Below are 20125 nucleotides of genomic sequence, written 5' to 3' on the forward strand. Positions count from 1 at the left end.
AGCAGTCCTCAGATGTGATTTTTAAGGAAGTTCTGGATGTTTTTCATTTGATTTTTGAACAAATTTCTGAGAATTTGTTTTTCATGATGGCTGTGCTGAATTAAAACAAGTAAAATATGGTGTTTGTGTTCAGATCTGAGTTCTGAGTATGTGTCAGTGATCCCTGTGACAGATGTGTGATTAATGGCTCCTTGTTGTTGGCACCATATGATGACCGGTGCCACAGATGAACTTGGAGGCTGTAATTCTGGGGTTTGTTGTTGTGGTTGATGCTTCATATTTGTTTTCATTTGATTTGATTTTTGATCTCTCCGCTTTTTTTTTTTATTGACTTATTCTCAACTCTGGGAACTCATAATATTTTCTGGTCTGTAAAATATCAGGTTACGGCTTCAAACTGCCCAGCACAGTGTCTCGCAGTCCTGACTTACACTAACCGGCTTTAATAACAGCTCTGCAGCTAAATGCTTTACTGAGAGCACGTCTCCATAATGAGACCTTCAGAGTGTCCGTGTCCGCCGCTTACAGCGGTTCAACTCCATGTTGGTCTCGTACATCAGCTCAACCGAACGCACTGCATTTGATATTCTGCCAGTCAACTCGCCGCACGCTCACAATTAGTAAAAACGCACAGTGTTTCTCTTAATGTGGTCCTAAAACACATAAAAGCCTCGGCTTTTACCTACAAGACGTCCATTAGACAACAGATGGTTTGCATGTGTGACAGATTTTCCGTTATTGGTGTCGATATGTGAGAGAGTAGCTTTATTCTGCTCTCACTTCTAATAGGTTCCTGTTATTAAGATCTCCGTGAGGTTCAGCAGTGCAGCAGCTCTGCTCTATAAAGACCAACACACAGAGCTGTAACATGACAGCAAACAAAACACTAATGATGCCCCTTGTCAGGATGATCTCCTCCTCACAGTTTTCTTTTATATCGTCTGATTCCTCAAAAGTTCCCTCACAGTTTTGGTAGATTTTTATCCTTAAGTAACTCTTTAAGGAGTGATGCCATGAAGTTGGAGGGTTTCCATTTTTCAGGATTTTTCCGTAGTCCAAACACTTGGCTGTGGTTTTTCCGAACATTCTCTTTATACGTCTTTGACTTTTGGAGTAACTCTTCTGGTTTCTGAAGCATGTTTAGCTGACCCTCACAGCCAAAAACTAATCTTTAAAGAACCGTTTGAATCCTTATAGATACAAACAGTTATTCAAAAACAGCAAAGAACCAGCCATCACTGACTCCTACAGGGTGTCATAACATAGCTCCCTAAAACGTTCCAGCTCCTGCTTTAGGAAACAGTTTGTAATCCCTGCAGCAGCACTGTGGATTCAAGCTGCTGGAGCTGGAAGAGGAAACACTTTCTACGGCACAGGGATGAGGATGTAAAGCACTTGTCTTATCGGTCCTCCTCTGCGGTGCTGAGTGGTGTCCTCTCACCAAGAGTTAAGCTCAGAGATTTGAATGAGGACGCTCAGGCTCTTTGAAAATGTGTCTTGATCCGAGCACTTCGGCGCCAGGACCTCTCAGCCGCGCGTCTGCCGCTAAAAAGACAAAGCCGACGATACCGGCTCAACCACAGAGCCGAACCTGAGGAGACTCGTTCACGTGCAGCTGTACCCCCTATGGTAGAAACAGCTGTGAAGGCGCCACTGTGCTTCCTTGGTGGGCGATGCCTTTTGTCTTTACCTTTGAGCCGGAGGTCACCTGCTGATGTCAGGACTCTGAGCAAGGTGCATGGACTCCATTTGCATTGAGACTTGCCTGTGAAACCCACGCTGAAAATCTGCAGCATTACTGAGCTGTGCTATCAGCACACAGCAGGCTACAGTAAAGGAGCCAGTGCAGTATTTATTTTGGCCTCAGGGTCTCATGAAGCTCTAAATGCTAAACACCTTGTCTGTACTTTTGTGTGCAGCTCTGCCTCCCAGAACTGAAGCAAGTATTTTAATGAAACATGTTGAACTTTATTGCTTTTTTAAGCTTTTTAAAGCTAATTGTGTTGGATGTGTTGCACGCAGGCACAAAAACTGGCAGAGAAGTGTGAAGCCAAACCTAAAAGTGGTCTGAAAGCGAGAGGAGAGTAGCTTGTGTTAAAGCTTTATTTAATGCATCCAGTTGCCAGTTTGTTTACGGCAGCAGCCGGAGGCGAAGCTCTGCTGTGCACCGCTTTCTGACCTGCAGCAGGAGTGATAAAACTCGGCATCAAATTAGCCTCTGCGTTTATCTCTGTGTGCTCCTGCTTCCAGCAGGCGCACTCACGCTCGATCCAGGTTTCTCGGCGTTCTGCTCGTCCTTTTTTCTTTTCTTTAACTTATAGACTTGGTCACAGCTTGCTTCTGCGATCAGGATGTGAGGTGGGCGGTCAGTTGTGGGTTTAATGAGGAAATAATGAGCAGAGCTTTGCTGCAGTTATAAGCTTGGTTATGTAGTTATGTAAAATTTGAGTGATGAGCCGACATTCTGAATATTCATTTAAATTAGAAATGTCAAAGTTTAGGTTGCTGTCAAGGGCTTCTGGAGGATGGTGGTCCACAGGAGACGGGCGATGATTGATGCTGGATGGGTGCGGTCTATACAACCTTTATTTCCCCCAAATAGTGTTGGCATCACCGTGAGCCTGGCGGGTCCCTGTGGGGGCTCTTGAGACATCTGACATGCACAGGCATCAAAGACCAAAAAACAAGGCAAGGCTGTTAAGACTCATGGGCCCTCCTGGGCCATGGCAGCATGTTACCTGAACAGTGTGACTCCTTAAAGGTAAGACTGTGTATGATGTGAACCCTCAGAGGGGAGTTTTCGTCATGCATCCATGTTGCCCACTTCCTAAAAATTAATGTCCAGCTGAGGGATCATCGTGTTTACACACTGGAGGAGATCCAGTATCCTTTGTAGAGGCACACGTAAAACAGCCGAGCTAAAAGCTGTCCAGAGGTGCCCGAAAAGATGATCGTGAAGTGGAAATCATCATTTATTTTTTGGGGACGTCTTCTCAGAAGGTTCTGATCATGCCTGTACTCTCAGCACACTCTTAGCAGAGGTTGGAGTCAGAATGGAAGCTCTAATAAAACCTGCAAGCTCACCGCAGTTTAGGAATCAAATATCAAATCTGACATCGCATTTTGAGTTCTGTCACACGCCTTCAATGTTGGAATAAAGGTTATTCAAAGCGGCTGGTGAGAGGTGAAGGTGTTTAAACTCCAGGCCGTCAAGGGCCGGTGTCCTGTAGGTTTTATTATAAATCACCTCCTCAACATATCTTGAAGTTCTCCAGAGGCCTGGTAATGAACTGATCATTTGATTCATGTGTTTTGACCCAGGGTGAGATTGAAAACCTGCAGGACACTGGTCCTTGAGGCCTGGAGTTCCCCACCCCCGCTTTAAAGCGTTAAAGCTGCTTCTGCTTCTGCTTCAAATAAATCTTGACACACATTATTTTTACCCACATTTTCATTTCTGCCTCACAATAACAGATTTATGAGAGTTTATGGTCAATTTCAGTGAGATTCATTTGTAATCACTGATGTGCTGCTGAGCCTCGGTGTTCTCCATCGCTCCTCACAGCCTCACCGCCGTGCTCTCGTGTTTTGTTCTCCAGCCAAATGATGTTTGCTGCAGGACACTGAAACACACACACACACACGGTTTCATACCGCTCAGTGTATGTGTGTGTTGGACTTTGTGAGCAGGTAGTGTCTGTTTAAATAAGTGATAGCAGGTGTCCACCAGATACAGCAGGCTCTCTGTCTCTGCTACACACACACACACACACACACACACACACACACACACACACACACACACACACACACACACACACACACACACACACACACACACGTACGTGCGCGCTGAGCGGTGTTTGGTAGGTCCTGGCCTCAGGGAAACTTTGGCCACACTCGTTCTCTGTATCTGCAAACCTACATTAGGTCATGAGCTGTGATAACAGACACACACACAGACAGAGAGACACACACACACACCGGCTGGTGTCGATGGAGGCGCCGCGTCTTGCTTCAGAGAGCGCTGCTGCAGGCCTGGTCACAGCTGTAATGAGACGATGGCAGCGATCAATGGTGAGAGAGGAGCGCTTGTTGTGATAACAGCATCGTTTTTTTTTCTGAGTCAGTAAGCTGTGAAGAGTTCCTGTCGCACATGCTCAGTGTGTCCTCTCTCTATTTGGGTTTACTCAGGTGAGAAAAGAGACGAGGCGTTACCGAGGTTGGAAACCCAGAGGTCTGCTCACGGTCATATTTATGATGAGAGCAGAGGACAGATTATTCATTTTTTCATGTTTGTAACTGAACAATGTTTGTCTGAGAGTTTCAGGCATCTCAGAAACATCTGAAGAGAAAAGGTTTGAATCATTTTGAAAAATGTGATGCCACTCTGGATTTTGGAGCTCAACACAATTTAATGACGGTGTGTGATGGTGTAATTGTCAGGCTGGTGGAGAACGGCTGAAGTGGGTCCCAGTGGTGTTTCTCAGTGGGTGATCTGACCTTTTACTAGTGTACCTGTGTTCCTGTGATGTCAGCTGTCTCAGTGGAGCTGGCCTGTACACACACAGAGGCTGAGCGGCAGTTTGGAGTTTTTTGTTTTTTGCTGAAGTCAAAAAAATACTGGAGTTTTTATCATTATTTGAGACTTTACAGTGTTGAAGATAGGTGTTGGCGAAATATTTTAATGGTGCTCATGTTGAAGCCAGAGAAGACTCTGCTCGTGCTCCAGAGTGTTTAAACAGACTGGTGGATGTCAGCACCGTGCCTTCATGGTGAATCACTGGTGGAGCGCTGGATGCTCATAGATCAGTGACCTGTCAGTCAGAAGCTCTGTTTTTTTTTTTGTTTTTTTTTAAATGACTTTAAACTCAGCATTGAGACAATCAAACCTGCTGTTTGCAGGGATAACTGATCAGAAGACGGCTGCCTTAAAGGGGGGAGGAGCTAATATCACTTATTTGAGACAGAGGATGAACTGAGGAAAGGCAATATGAGATCCATATGGATTATTTTGACCTGTGAATCATGCAAAGCTACCCTACAACAGGTCGCCTTGGATCATGCTCTCTGTGCATTATTATTATTATTATTATTATTATTATTATTATTATTATTACTTGTTATTAGGGGTTTAAATCAAAATTCATATTTTTGTATTTTCTGTTATAACTTATGAGTCGGATAATAACTGAGAGGGATGGCTGGATGGATGAGTTTTCAAGCACAGCTACCTATGATTAGTGTATGGTGGAGCTTTGCCACCTTATCTCTATCTTACGGCTTCCCCTCTGGTGGCACTTAGTGTTAGCTTGAGAGGCTACAGCCACTCATGACTTTGAAGAGAAAGGAAGTGACAAACCGGGAGAAGCAGAGATACGGTGAAGGCGTGGTGCAGATGGCGTCTCATTCCGATAAGCTTATCTGGGTTTCCATGCTCCTCACTGCTTCTCTCCCTTGCCTCCTCTTTTGTTCCTTGCCTCCTCCTCAGTCCTCTCATTTCTCTTTCCGCTTAGCTCGATTCAGTGGCAGACAAAGATCCCCACCTCCAGCCTGAGAATCAGATGAGGGTCTGTGTCTGTTTGTTAGGCTTCGATCTGCCCTCCAGGTCTCCTCTGGAGTCTGCAGTGCTGGTTAGTCGCTCTGAGCTCTCAGTGAATCAAAGCTTCAGTAATCATCAGTTAAACTCTGACCTTTCAATGAACTGTGTTTAACTCAGACTCCACCTACACGTGTCATTCCTGTTTCCTGTATTTAAAAAAAGGCCCAGAACGACTGAGGTTAAATAAACGATGGTCACTCACGTTCTGTCCATCATATTGACAGAAAGCCTGTAAAATTACAGGTGCGATCAAAAAGTTCAGCCCATGAAAATATAAACTGGATTTAAACTTTGTCTGATCGCTCCTGCTGGTGCACGCTGGATCTACTCCAGTGTATCGAAACAATGATCCTAGAATATGAACAATAAAGGTTTTTTTTTTTTTTGTTTTTTTTTAAATGAATGAAATTGCAAATCAGTGTGCAAATGGATAATTATCTCAGAGACAAAGTAACCAATGGTTGATAACAACTTACCAATCAAGGCAATTCTTCCTTCAGTTTATTTCCTGGTCATTGCATTAAAGTTTTAAAGGTTCATCTCAGCACTGAGTGCTCATGCTCACATCTCTGCCACTTTTAAACTGGATGTGCATCCAGGGAGCAGCTACATGGACCCATCGTTACCAGAAAGGAGAGAAAATCCTGTTTTCAGTGCACGCTCTGGGTCATGTCCTTCAGATGCTTCAGGATGTTGAAGCAGACTCTGTGCTAACAGTCTGACCCGGGGAAGGAAGTCATGGTGCACAACCCTGCAAGTGTTCCTCACCTTCAGGCAGCTGGCTGGATGTTTGATCTCTGCAAGTGTGAAGTCTGTGCTGAAATCCCAAAATGGATGAGTAATGGGCCAAATTAAAAGCAGGTATGGTAGATTTTATGGACTCATTCCACAAACTTGTTGAACTCTGTGCAGCATCCTTCATTTTAATGAGCTGATTGCATTTCGTGGTTTTTACTGGAGACAAAGCTGCTGAGATGCTTGGATTTTTGAGTCAGCGAAGCCCACATTTATTTGTGTAGGTTGAAGGCTTTACATTCATCTACCAGCCACCTCTCTTTGTTGTCTCCTGCACACGAGCACAGCTGTGACGGAAAGTAATCTCAGAATATAAAGAAGCTGTTCGTCTGCGTGTAATTCCTCTGCTTGATTGCTGCTGTGCCAGCTCGCTCTGATCAAAGATGCGATGAAACTGCACACGTGCTCGTTTGAACCAGTGGTCGTGGTGCTTCAGATAAGCTCTGGAGGTGGTTGATCTCCGTCTGCTACTGAAAACAATCATGTAAATCTTTGTGTTTGCAGCTCCTCCTGCAGCTTCTTATTTGCACCCTCTTTGCTACAGTCTCCCACACACTCGCTGTGATCACATTAAGCCTGGACTCTGGAAATTCAAGTGAAACGAGAAAAAAGGTTTTAAAATGCAAATAGTAAGGCGTGAAGAGAGAGCAGTGCTCCCCCGTCCAGAGGAGGTTTGGAGCCAGCAGAGATGCCATCAGCAGCTGGAACCAGTTTGGAATCAGACGGCTCTTTTTGACCACCAAGTTCTCCAGAGACCTTTTTTAAGCGAGGTTTAGATGTGAGGTTTTTGTTTAAGCATTTTAACCACCTACATACATTATGTGTATAATAATGCTTATATTAGTGTTGACAGGGGTGTATTCAGAAAACAGTACATGATGACTTTGTGTGTGTGGACCAGAATGATGTACCCACACTGTGGTCCACACTGTAAAGTCTTTAAGTGAGATGAGTAGAGGAAATCACCCCCGCTTTGCTGACTCCTCGTTTCTCTCTCTCTCTCTCTCTCTCTCTCTCTCTCTCTCTCTCTCTCTCTCTCTCTCTCTCTCTCTCTCTCTCACTCTCACAGTTGAAGAGCTGTGGTTGGAATCAACAGCTAGTGTCCTTGTTTATTTGTGTGCTACGATCACTTTTGTTACATAATACGAGCTTAAAGCGCAGACTCTCTGCATTCGTCTCCAAACTGGAGGAAGGGTTTGGATTTGTGACTCTTATATAATTATACATGTCCCCCTCTTTACAAAGAGCAAGCGTAATTGGACAGTTGACTCAAAAAAAAAAAAAAAGTGTTAGACGCTAAAACGTGGCTGCAGGTGTGTCTGTGTGTATTAGCTGAACCTGCTGATACAGCAGCGATTATAGGTGTAATAAACCGTGACCCTTTCACAGAAGTCAGCACTGCAGAACGAACACACACACACACACACACACACACACACACACACACACACACACACACACACACACACACACACACACACACACACACCCCTCAGAGTGTGAATGAGAAAAAGAACCAGAGAGGAAGAGGAGGATAAGGGTTAAAATGTTACTCAAAGAATCGATGAAGAGCCGTGTGGAGGGATGCTGGGGGAGGGTGCAGAGCCATTGCTGGGATTAAAGAGGAGGTGCAAGGAGTGAAGTAGAGAAGGAGATTAATGTGCTGGTCAGCAAACAGGAGGTGAAGCCTGGGAGAAGCGACTCCCCTCGGCCTGCTCTTTAATCAGTCCTGGAGCTGATTATTCAGCCTGTTGGCCTCCAACGGGCTTCAGGTGGCGTTGTTTCAGGAGAGCCGCTCACACAATCCCATTAGCCACATTTATTCTGTTCCCAGATACGTGGCCCCAACTTTTATCCCCTATCCTTGTTCTTTGGCTCTTTGACATTATTACAAATTTAAATAAAGCTCTGCCAGAATAAATGTCAACACTGGGTTTATTCCCAAGCTTCTAAAGCTTGAAACCATCACAGCTGAGAGCCAAACCCTAACCCAACTCTGACTTCACGCCTCAGTCCTTCCATCATTACAGTGACTCAGGAACATGCAGACAACACGTTTGACTTCATCACTTGTGCTGTCTGATAAAGCTGCAGTCCTTCATGTCATGCTGGTCTGGTTGCACCTCTCAGTTCATCCTCTGTCTGAAACAAGCGTTAGGATGCAGCGTTCTTCTGTTTGGACGCTCCTCACAAACGGGTGGATAGCCATCATGACCAGGTTAAGGACGCCCACCCTCCTTGACATCACTCAGAGCCAACCCATATTGAAAAGATATATAAATCTTGTAAAGTTTGTATCTGTCTTGTGTGAAACTTGTATGAAAAGCATACAAGTGTGAAAACAGATATAAGATCCCTTGAAAAATTATATAAATGAAACTTGCATGTTTTGGATACTTCTTAAAACAATACATGAAAGTAATGAGAAAGTGGCCACTTCATGAGTAAATCATATAAGCCTTATATGATTCACTATATGATGCAAGTCTTTTAGAAGATTTCTTTTCCATATGGGAACAGTGGAACACACGGTGTGCAAACTGACTGAAACAGATGTACTGTGCATGACAGAAATAAGGACACAAGCTTTGGGACTTGACTCACGGACCGTCAGCACAGGGAACCAGGATGTAGTCATAGAAGTAAAACTGGTATTTCAAGGGTGAAGCTTTCTGAATGGGAGTCGGTTGGAGGTTTTAACTCCGTCAGTTTTATTTGGAGGTTTTTCTGCTGTGGCTTCAGCCTTAGTCTGTGACAGTCAAGTTTTTTTAAGACGGAAGTAAAAAAAACTGCTGCCAGGTCAACGTGAAGAACACCGAGGTCTTCACTGCAGTTTGAATAAACCCCTGAATGAAGAGGAGGAGGAAGAATAGGAGGAGGAGGGGTGTAAAAGTTCTGCTTGATGATTGTCGCAGTGTGTTGGCAAACCCTCAACCTCTGCCCAGAAACTCACTTACACACACTTTTCTGTGTGTGTGTGTTGACCAGTAGGAACATTCTGGTCAGTCTGAGTTTATCACGTTGGGAAAGAGGTTCAGATTTAAAATCAGCTTTTAATTTGGAATTCGCATTTCGTGGAATTTTGTCAGACTAACACACACACACACACACACACACACACACACACACACACACACACACACACACACACACACACACACACCACCTCGACTGGACTGGGTGACAAAATGAGTACACAGATCTGTGTGGATGCCATAATGAGTGGTCCCTGAAATGAGTCCCATAACTCATGAGAGACGATGAAATGAAGGAGCTCATGCGCTAAAATAAAAGCTGACGTCAGCAGGAACTCGAAACACTGGCAGCAGTGTTCCCCTCAATTAACCTCCTTTTACTTTCAGTCTCCACCTCACTTCTTTTAGATTTCTCTTCACATCCTTCTCTTAAATTCTTCACCTCAGAAGTTTATTTCACTTCATGGCTGATGGCGAGTGAGTTGGGATCAGCACATTGATAATGGGACAAATGTAAATCCAGTAGAAGGTCATATTATAAGCCCTCCATTTCCATAGTTTGTCTTCATCATTGAGCGTTTTTCAGTGGTATGTGAAGTTTCTGCCCAAATCTCAGCTGTCTGGACGCCTTTTCTTTCTTTTTCTGCAGGAAATGTGTTTTCAGTCATTTTCAGGCGTCCTGAATTGATTTTTTTCCCCCCATGTCAGCAGATATGATAAGAGAAGCTCTCAGAAACTCCTGCAGGTTGAGCAGCTCTAACCAAACACTTTTATTGCTGACTCTCAAACAAATAAAGATATATTGGATTGACTGTGTGTGAAATAAAATAGAACAAATACTGAGCGAGGTAAGGCGATAAAACTGAGGAAACACAGAAAAACAAGGCATATTTACACAAAAACACCTGGATATATTATATAAACTCGAATACTCTTCTCTTTCTATTTGTACTCTCAGGTGACGGGACGCTCAGAATTTGGGATGTGAAGGGTGCGGCGTGCAGATTGGCCATCCCAGCGCACAAGGCAGAGATCCTCAGCTGTGATTGGTGCAAATATGACCAGGTACAGGCCCTCCAGTTGGTTAAAAGGTTCCATATATTAAATGGCATATTTGGTTTAAAAGATACTTAAAAACAAACAAACAATACATTTAAAAACCTCTATGCCAGCCTTCATTTATACAGAGAAGTGTGTTTGTTTAAATGCATTTTACTGTCTGCATCAAACACTAAAATTACATCTGATTTTGTGACCTTTAACCCGGTTAGCTTTGTAAAGATTAGCTGGTGTCTGTCTGCAGAATGTTGTGGCCACAGGTTCAGTGGATTGTACTGTGTGTGTGTGGGACCTGAGGAACATCCGGCAGCCTGTCAATCAACTGCTGGGACACACGTACGCCATCCGCAGACTCAAGGTACACACACACACACACACACACACACACACACACACACACACACACACACACACACACACACACAGACACGTGTTGGGTTTTTATATCTTGTGGGGACATCTAATTGACATAAAGCTTTCCCTAGCCCCTTACCCCCAACCCTAACCATGAAAAATGTTTTCGCGTCACACACAGACTGCATAAACGGAGACTTTCGGAAACAATGACACATTTTAGTCATATGATGCAGTCATGTGACCAATGAAACTAAGATAGCAGAGGGCATTATAGGGCAGATGTTTTGTTTGCTGTCAATTTTGACGACCCTATTAAAGATTAATATCAGTTTGTACTGATAGCTTTTCTTTAAATTCTTTAATTCTCAAATAACAGAGGTTGAATCGTCTTTAGTTTCATGAATGCGCAATGCAGGAACGTAAGCGTTTCAGCCGTTTCAGTGTGGATGAACAAATGTTCTGAAACGACTGAAAATGATAGTGTGGACGCGGAGCATTTTTAGATGAAAACACCGTTTTCAAATTTATCCGGATTAGTGTAGACGTAGCCTAAGTGTGTGCCGCTGAAGCATATTCACTGTAATCTGCATCAGTGTAATGTCCTCCGTGTGTGTGTGTGTGTGTGTGTGTGTGTGTGTGTGTGTGTGTGTGTGTGTGTGTGTGTGTGCGCGCGCGCTGGTCGAGATGTAGTGTGAAGTCTGACAGCGTCAAAACACCCAACCAAATGGTGGTAATAAGACCTCACTCTCGTGCTACACTGTGTGTGTGTGTGTGCAGTGATGTATGTGCTGTTCACACACACACACACACACACACACACGGAGGACATTACACTGATGCAGATTTCGTGCAGACTTATTGTGGCATCGTCGCTACGTCGTAACCACAGACCTCTCTAAAACACTGCACCGTACCCCGACGTGCACTTCCCTGAAACATAACCACATGTCGTGCCTCTTCACTACTGTCGATTCTGCCACCTTTTCTCTGTGGTTTTTACATTTATAATAATAATAATAATAATAATAATAATAATGGATACTTTATTGATCCCCATGGGGAAATTACTTGTTTTTCTCTGCATTTGACCCATTCACTCTGTGAAGCAGTGGGCAGCCCACTAAGCAGGCGCCCGGGGAGCAGTGTGTAGGGACGGTACCTTGCTCAGGGGTACCTCAGGGTAGCCGTTAAGTGGATTCGAACCGCCGACCTTCCGATCATGGGGCGACCACTTTACCTACTGAGCTATCCCTGCCCCATTTATCAGTGAGAGAACAACAGGAAAAATAATTATAGCCTCAAAATGAGGACTGACCGATGTCATCAGATTGGGTGGAATGGGCATGAGGGAATGTACGAAGAAGTGGAAAAACTAGACGGACATATGGAGAGCCATTCTCCATAATAAAGCATTCATAACACACACTGGGTCACCAGAACGGGGTAAAAAGGAACATGCTGAGATAAAGTCTGAGAATTTCATATCTAACGAAGCACACAGAAGCGCTCCAGGTTACAGGTTAGCATGTTCACAGCATAATAACCATAAACATTCTGCATTCAATAACGCGGAGTCTGCTTAGACTCATTCATTCCCAATAACTGTGATCCTCATTAGGGATAAACTAATATATTGGCCAAACATGGATATCGGCTGATATCATTCCTGTTGACTCTTGGCAGATTCACTGACATTTAAATGTTCAAGAGTCAAGAAAAAAAACTCAATGACCTGTTCAGATCAGCCAGGCTGTTATTTTAAAGGTTCAGCCCATCGAGCTGCTGCTGTGGGCTTTTTCAGCACAGCTGTACCCCATCGATCGAGGAGACTTGCTCTGAAACTGCTTGTCACCATTTGCAAATCTGTCAGCTTGTATCGATTCTCTGCAGGGAGCACAAACAAGGTGATCGGCAGCAGGAGCGTAACGAGATAAAAATAAAGCAATGAACAGAGGCGGACCGCGGCGCTTCTGTTCGGCTGTCACATCAAAAATTCACGGTGAGCGAGCGAGTTTCTTACAGACGAGTGATCAGCACGTAATGAACCTCTGACAAAAGAGGAATCCCTGTCTCGAAGTACACAAGTCAGAGCGTGCTCAGTCCGTTTTGCGTACTGCTCTGGCTTTACAGGTGGAAGGCTCCTCACTCAAACTCCAGCCAAACCAAACCTGGGGTAAACTATCAATGGATATTTCACTGTGACCTCACTCACTGGTTTGTTGAGTCCTCATTCAAAGCCTTGATTTTTTTTTTTTTAAATCGTTTTTCACTACATTGTCCCGGTTGGGCACATAAAGTGTAGTCTGAATGAGATAATGAGGGAATATAAACCCCACAGACACACACATCTGCTAACTGCTGCTAAATAACAGATCAGATGGTAGAATGTCACCAGACTTGTGGACAGTCTGTAAGCTACACCCACCTGTGTCGACTTCTACCTGTCAGGTAAAGCGGCCCCGCCTCGATCTTTAAGCTATACTATGAGGACCGACTCACTGCTGCCGGCAGCCTTAAGTGGACGTCATAGGAAGTGCGGTTTTTGGTGCTTCTGTGATGCCTTTACTTTCCAGCCCTGCCAGCTGCTGCTTGGTTAGCAGTTTCTGAGCAGCTTACCTGCAAACCAAACATTTCTGCTGCATCGTCACAGCTGCCTGGGTTTTACTTTGGTAATAAATGTGTTTGCAAGTAAAGCAGCGTTAAATGAACGTGAAGTGCAGTAAAGAGAAGGATGTTAAACGAGGCCAGGACTCGATATGAAAGGTGAAACTGTCAGATGCAGAGAGGGGAACAAATGAGCGAATAAATTAATTTGGGAGTGCGTCGTCGGTGAAATCGCTCTCTGTGGACTCCTCGCAGGCTCTCCGTGTCTCTGCACAAACTGGTGAGCAGAGAAATGCTGCAAACTCTGCTCAGCCTGCCGGAAGCTGTTTTTCTTTCATGATGGAGACGAAAATGTAGTTTTTTTTTGTTTGTTTTTTTGGATGATGGGGACAAACTGGAGCTCAGCATCAGAAACAGTGGCATGTGCATGAAGCACAAACTGAGCAGCGTCTTCTGTTGTTCTGCATATTGTGAAAGGAAAACTGCAGTTATTACTGGCGTTTTTGTAAAACACACACAGTAATTTTTACTTTAAAAGTCTAAAACATTTCAGCACTTTTTCACGTTGTGGTTATTATCTTGTGTGTGCACAGCGGAGCTCGAAGTTCCAACGACACATTGTAAAATGTGTCATTTTTTTCATTTAAACCTTCAAACTGTCAAACATGCCCTACCTCCTTCACCTCCATGCTGATTTAAGGTTAAAAGGTGTGCAGCATGTCCCTCTGGAGGGTTTTTGACTCCCCTTCACATTATTACATATTATTGTTTCTTTGTAATCAGATTATGAATATTTGAGGAAAGCAGCAGGTGTTTGTGATGGAGATTAAAGCTGATAACTTGCTATTCTTCCTTTCTTCCTTTGGAAACATGATCTCAATAAACCGTTTTCCATTTTGTTCCTTTTCCTGCAGTTTTCTCCCTTTGATAAGACTGTGCTGGCGTCCTGCTCGTATGACTTCACTGTCAGGTAAGATCACCTGTGGCGTTTCTCTCTGTTCGACCTGTTTATTTAAGGACCATTAAACAAGGTTCTCTGCAGCTCAGTGCTGGTAGAACGTTAGGAGCGCTAACAGGCGAGCAAGCATGTGGAACTCATTTTGTTCCACATCATTTTGTGAAAGCTGCTCTACAAGTTTAATGTGTTTGCACAGAGAAATGGAGAGAAAACATTAGAGAGCAAAGCAAAGCATAAACCCCACTGAGCTCATTTACACATTAAACAAAGAAAATAAAGATGCGAACAAATAGTTCAAGATGTTTAAAAATGATGGGCCTGACGTCGCTTTGCTCTTTAGTTATTCAGCTCCGGAGGTTAATGCAGAACATTATTCACAACAGGCGTATTTAGAAATGATTGACGTTGTGAGCTGCAGTGGATGCCAGAAATCAAAAGTTTAATCTGAAATTTGAAACATCTCAAATAAATCAGACTTAAATAAATGAAGAGATCACCTGAGTTCGACGTTTCCTGAAGCTTCGACTTCACTTGAGACAAAATGGACAAAAACACGAGCAAACTCCAACCATCTTCACAGCTCCTTGTGGTTTCCGCTCGTTTTTACCCCCCAGCTGAAAGCCCTGGGTACCAAAGAATGAGTGTGAAAAAGTCCAAATTCCCAGTGAGCCAGTACATCATGTGGAAGAACGAGCATCTATTCTGGACAAATAAACTCCGAGGTCGGCTTTAAGTTACAAAGAGGAATCCAGGTGCCAGCGGTTATTTCAGGGCTGGGGCGTGCAGCATGTGCACGGTGTGGATGACCTACACCTGCAGAGTAATGTTAACATTTCTGCAGAAATGAGTCTCCTCTCTGGGTCTTTAAGATAACCTGTAAAGTTTTTGTCATGCAAATTTGATTCTTTGAAAGGAACTTTCTTTCGAGGTTAAAGGAGCGGCGATGTGATGTGGCCTGCACAGTATTTCTGCTCCTTTCCTTTCAGTTACTGCCAAAGGGAATGGATGGTGTCATCATGGCAGAAGCAACGAGTCAGGACACTGAGGGAGAATTTGCGGTAAAGTTAACCAGTGTGTGAGATGGAGGGACGGACACAGAGGAAGGATGAGCTGCTCCTTTATTGGGCCACAGAGGATGAGTTAATAAAATGTGTAATTTCAAGGGAGACTGCCTCTGTGCTTCTCATGAGAATATATCTGATCCGTCCTCTCTGTCCGCTCGGCTCTTTAAAACCACAGAGGAATCGATGTTGTTCTGTGCGTCTGTCAGGCTGTGCGGGCAGATGATGGATAAACAGATGCAGTAAGATGGATGAAAGGTGAGGTTGCCCTGTTGTCCGGCCTGGAGCAAGACGTTGTTTAACGGTGATTAATCAGTGAAAGGAAAACGAATGAGGAAGCAGTCTGGCAGTCGATGAGTCATTTAAACCACTCAGTAGTTTTTTCTTCTCTAATGTGAGGAATGTGTTTGTTTTGGGGACTGTTGCTCTGACAAAATAACTCATTTGAAGATGTTGCTTCAAGTTCTGAGAAATTCTCAGAGGGGTTCCCAGAGCTGGCCGCAATGTCTTTCGAACCAGGCGGATCACTCTGCCCCGAGATGACCACTTTAGGGTTACGCCCTCTCTGTGACATCATGCAGCTTAACGGGACAGAAACAACTGGTTGACTTGAGTGTTTGGAGCAACCGGAAAGCTGAGGGAGTGTTTAGTTTGCAGGGATGATGTTTTAAGAAGATCCAACGTTGTAACAGTGGATGTACGATGGAAAATGAGTGACAGCGGGTCTCTGCTCATGTTGCTCGATGCATCTCTGTGCTGCACACGCTTAAGAAACGAACAAAAAGCATTCAAACTCTAAGTTTATCTTTAATAAAGACAGGATGTGAAGCTTGTATGCTAATTATGCAGAGCTGCCGGATGGAAGATGATCTAAAATAATTGATTTTTTTTAAGAGACGCAAGCTTCTTTCAGATGCTTTGCTAACAGTGTTAGCATTACATAATGACAGCCAGTGGAGAAGGTGCTGACGTGAGATCCGGTATCTCCAACCGTCCCTGCAGAAGCGATGCTGCTGTGTGGCCTCCACTTATTTTCTCTTCCCTCTGTAGTTTGTGGACAACCTCAGATACGATTATAATAAATACAATGATGATGTTGAGAGGCACAGATGGGAAAGACTCTCATGCTAACATGATATGAAGACAGTTGAATGATTACAAGTATTAAAAGTTGAAATGGGAACTAATTTTAATGCTTTGTTCATTAAATTTATTCTTTATTATACAGAAGATCAGTTTTGGTTGATATGAAGTGTCCTTGATTACAATTATCATGATGAGTGAAGTCTCAAGTTATAAATAAAACTTGGACATAATGACATCCGCCTTTAAAAGTCTAAACGATGTTTCAGATAACACATCTGTAACAAGGTCCATTATGTGGTAATAAGCAGCTGGAGGTAACTAAGAAACCACTATCTGTACCTACAGCATTTTCATATGAAAAATAAATACCAGAATCCGTTCGGACCAAGTTTAGATCGCTTTCAGTCTGGTTTGGCGCTTAATTTTGTCCTTGGCACAAACTTTTCCTTCATGTAGTCTCTCTCTGGTTCCTCTGCCTCTTTAGTTCTTTTCATTTTTTTCTAGTCAGAATCAGCTTTGACCAGAATAAATAAATGATGGATACGCGACCAAGGGAGTTTTTCCTTCCCACTCTTTCTCTGTATTATCATCTTTACAATATAAAGTACTGATGGAGAAACAACGGAGGCAACAGTAGTTGTGATTCGGTGGTATATAAATAAAACTTGTAAACACATTATTTTGGTTTCTTCTGTTTCTTCGTGTGATCCCAGCCCGAGTCCATTATGATTATCCAGTTGTGGAATTGGTTTTGTGCTCTTGGTCTTGTTTTAGATTGACTTTGTTCTTCTTGTGCTTCGCGTCGCCGCGATCAGGGCTCTGTTTGGGTCAGATCGTTGTTCTCGAGAATTTCTTTACGTCTCTGTCTGATTTTGAGTCTGAGTGTCTGCGTAATAGATAAAACATGAAAGTATTTAAAGTGCTTGTATTGCACGGTATAATTTGAGTGTTGAAGTGCTGCTGCCTGTTTGTATTCAGCAAACCTTCCTTGCATATACAAAGTGTTTTTCAGAATTTATTGTCCTAAATCATTTGTAATCGTCACTTTTATGCCAGAAATCTTTCTCTGCAGCCTCGGGGCTTCATTGTAAAGGACGGCAACAGTAAAAACCTTTGTTTGGTGCTTTCTTAGTGTTTCTGTGGATTATTACTGCAGATGCTGACGAGCTCACAGCCGCAAGCAAAAATCTGCTGGAATCTGGCAGGTGTGTGTGTGTGTGTGTGTGTGTGTGTGTGTGTGTGTGTGTGTGTGTGTGTGTGTGTGTGTGTGTGTGTGTGTGTGTGTGTGTGTGTGTGTGTGTGTGTGTGTGTGTGTGTGTGTGTGTGTGTGTGTGTGTCAGGGCAGCCCAGCAGTCTACATAGAGTATCTGAGCCAATTAAAGCTCGGATCAATAAAACACGGGGTCTGACACAGACCCAGCTAACGGCACGTCCCGCTTTGAGCTGTCCGTCTTCCCTTTGGCGTTTTAGCTGTTGTTCCCTCAGTTATGTTTGGCATCTTAAATGTCTGCTGTTTATTTCCGCGGGCTCCCTCTTTCAGCTCGCCACCAATCTTTCCTTTCATCCTTTGTTTGGTGTCTTGTCAGCTGCAGGAGCAATTGAGTCATGCAGAGAAACGTAATTCACCAAATCACGCAGAGCTTAAGATGAAAACACGGCAAAACCAGCAGAGCGGGTCCACTTTGAAACTGTCTTAATACCTGCATGTAATAGGAAAGCAGCTGTTTGTAATCATAAACCCACAAAGAGTGATGAACGGCTCAGCAACATAGAGCTTAAAAGCTCTATGTTGCTCCTAGTTTTGGTATCAAGTCGTTTTTGTAACAGCAGCAGGAAGTAACTGATTGATATCATCCTAGAGGTGATTGATTGACCAAACAGGTGTGTGTGTCTGTGTATGTGTGTGAGCGTGCATTCACATCTTTGTGGGGACCAAAAATTGGAAGTTTACTATGCAAAATCCTGGTCCCCACAAGTTTGAAGACAACTTTGAGACTCAAAATGTGGTTTTATTGACAGAGTTACATTTGGGTTATGGTTAGGTTTAGGCTGAGGGTTAGGCATTCATGTTTCATGGTTAGGGTTAGGAGAAGGGGCTCGGGAAAACATTATGTTAATTAGATGTCCCCACAAGATATGAATACCCGGTGTGTGTGTGTGTGTGTGTGTGTGTGTGTGTGTGTGTGTGTGTGCTTCTTCAATAGCAACGTGATGCATGTTTGTTTTGCGTTGAATACTCCAAACACAGGATATGAAGACAATTATCACCCATTGTCAGCTGTGTGTGTGTGTGTGTGTGTGTGTGTGTGTGTGTGTGTGTGTGTGTGTGTGTGTGTGTAAGCATCCCTCAGGTGTGACAGTTGTGGGCTCTAATAACCCCAAAAGGAGGAAACGCCCCTCTTCACATTCAGGTCCACAAGCTCTCACACACACAGCAGTGTGTGTGAGACATTTTCCTCACTTGTTGGTATTTGGGGTCACACTAGAACATCTGTTAGCATTGTTGCTAATGCTCGCTGCGAGCGCTCCGACTGCCTCCATGTCCAAACATTCTGAATTCTGTGCAGGTGTGAATCTGAGCATGAGTTATTGTCTGTCTTTCTGCTGGCCCTCTGTCTCTGGGCAAGCCCTGCAAACTTAGATCAAATAATCAGTTAAGGATGGATTATGGATGTATACATTATTTATGTTTTGGGCACTCATTGTGAAATTTTAATTATTAACATGTTTCATTAATGTCGTAGTCACGGAGGGGAAACAATGGTTTGAGACCGCAGCATGGTCAAAGTCATTGTCTGAAGCAGTTGCTTTGTAGACGGGGAGCAGGTCTACTGCTGTCTGCAAAGCAAATTTGTCAAGGCAATAAAATGCCAATAAGATGGATTCAGTTTCTCAGTTTGTGACTGAATGGGGTCAACTGAGTGGGTGAACTGGTTATTACATGCAGTCTGTTTGTGGTGATAAACTGGTGAAAATCGTAAATCTTCATGCACAGATATTCATGTTAATGCCTTTCATTCAGAGTCCAGAGAGAACCTCACAGATCTGAAAGAGAAATTCGAAAAGTCACCGAACTGTCTGAGTCGGACTGCAGTCACTCCGAGTCAGACCGGGATTGTTGGGAGACAGATAGCCTCCCGCCAGGCGACCTGTGGTTGACAGTGGGCGCAGAGCAACACGTTCTCAGCGATTAATGATTTCCCAATCATTAATCGCTTTGGAAAACACTATCTAATACGATTAAGATTGTGGTTAAGGTTAGGATAAAGGTTAGAGTTGGACACGGCTGGAATGCGTGTTACCGCCAGGAGTGTCGTTCCATTGTATGCCATCCACAATCCGGCGCGTATCATAGGGACGCGGAAGGTCACCTTTCGCGTTCCTATGGGATGCCTCGAGACATGACAAATCGTCGGTATGTTACGCGTTGGGAATGAGAACGGTCTGCGCAAAGAGAGATTAAAGGTGAGGCATGTTCAAACTCAGTTTGTTACCGCAGCTACTTGTAATCGTTTTTTTTCTAGTCATGGGGCGGTTGCCGTCCTGTCCTGAGCGAGCCATCATACACAAAATATTCACTGATTTGAACCAAAACCATTTTGTTTTCCTAAAGTTAATCAGGTGAATA

General features: G+C 43.7%; 1 protein-coding gene across 6 annotated transcripts in view; it reads left to right on the forward strand.

Moving 5' to 3' along the window:
- The window catches only part of pex7 (peroxisomal biogenesis factor 7), a 44382-nt gene that overhangs the window by 4118 nt on the left and 20139 nt on the right, over positions 1-20125 (forward strand). For all 6 annotated transcript variants that reach the window (XM_004561081.4, XM_004561080.4, XM_004561078.4 and 3 more), the window contains exons 7-9: positions 10331-10437; positions 10676-10789; positions 14307-14362. In XM_004561081.4, coding sequence (XP_004561138.1) covers positions 10331-10437; positions 10676-10789; positions 14307-14362 — 277 coding nt within the window. The remainder of the gene's footprint in view (positions 1-10330; positions 10438-10675; positions 10790-14306; positions 14363-20125) is intronic.

This window comes from Maylandia zebra, linkage group LG15, assembly GCF_041146795.1.
Source record: "Maylandia zebra isolate NMK-2024a linkage group LG15, Mzebra_GT3a, whole genome shotgun sequence".
NCBI lineage: Eukaryota > Metazoa > Chordata > Actinopteri > Cichliformes > Cichlidae > Maylandia > Maylandia zebra.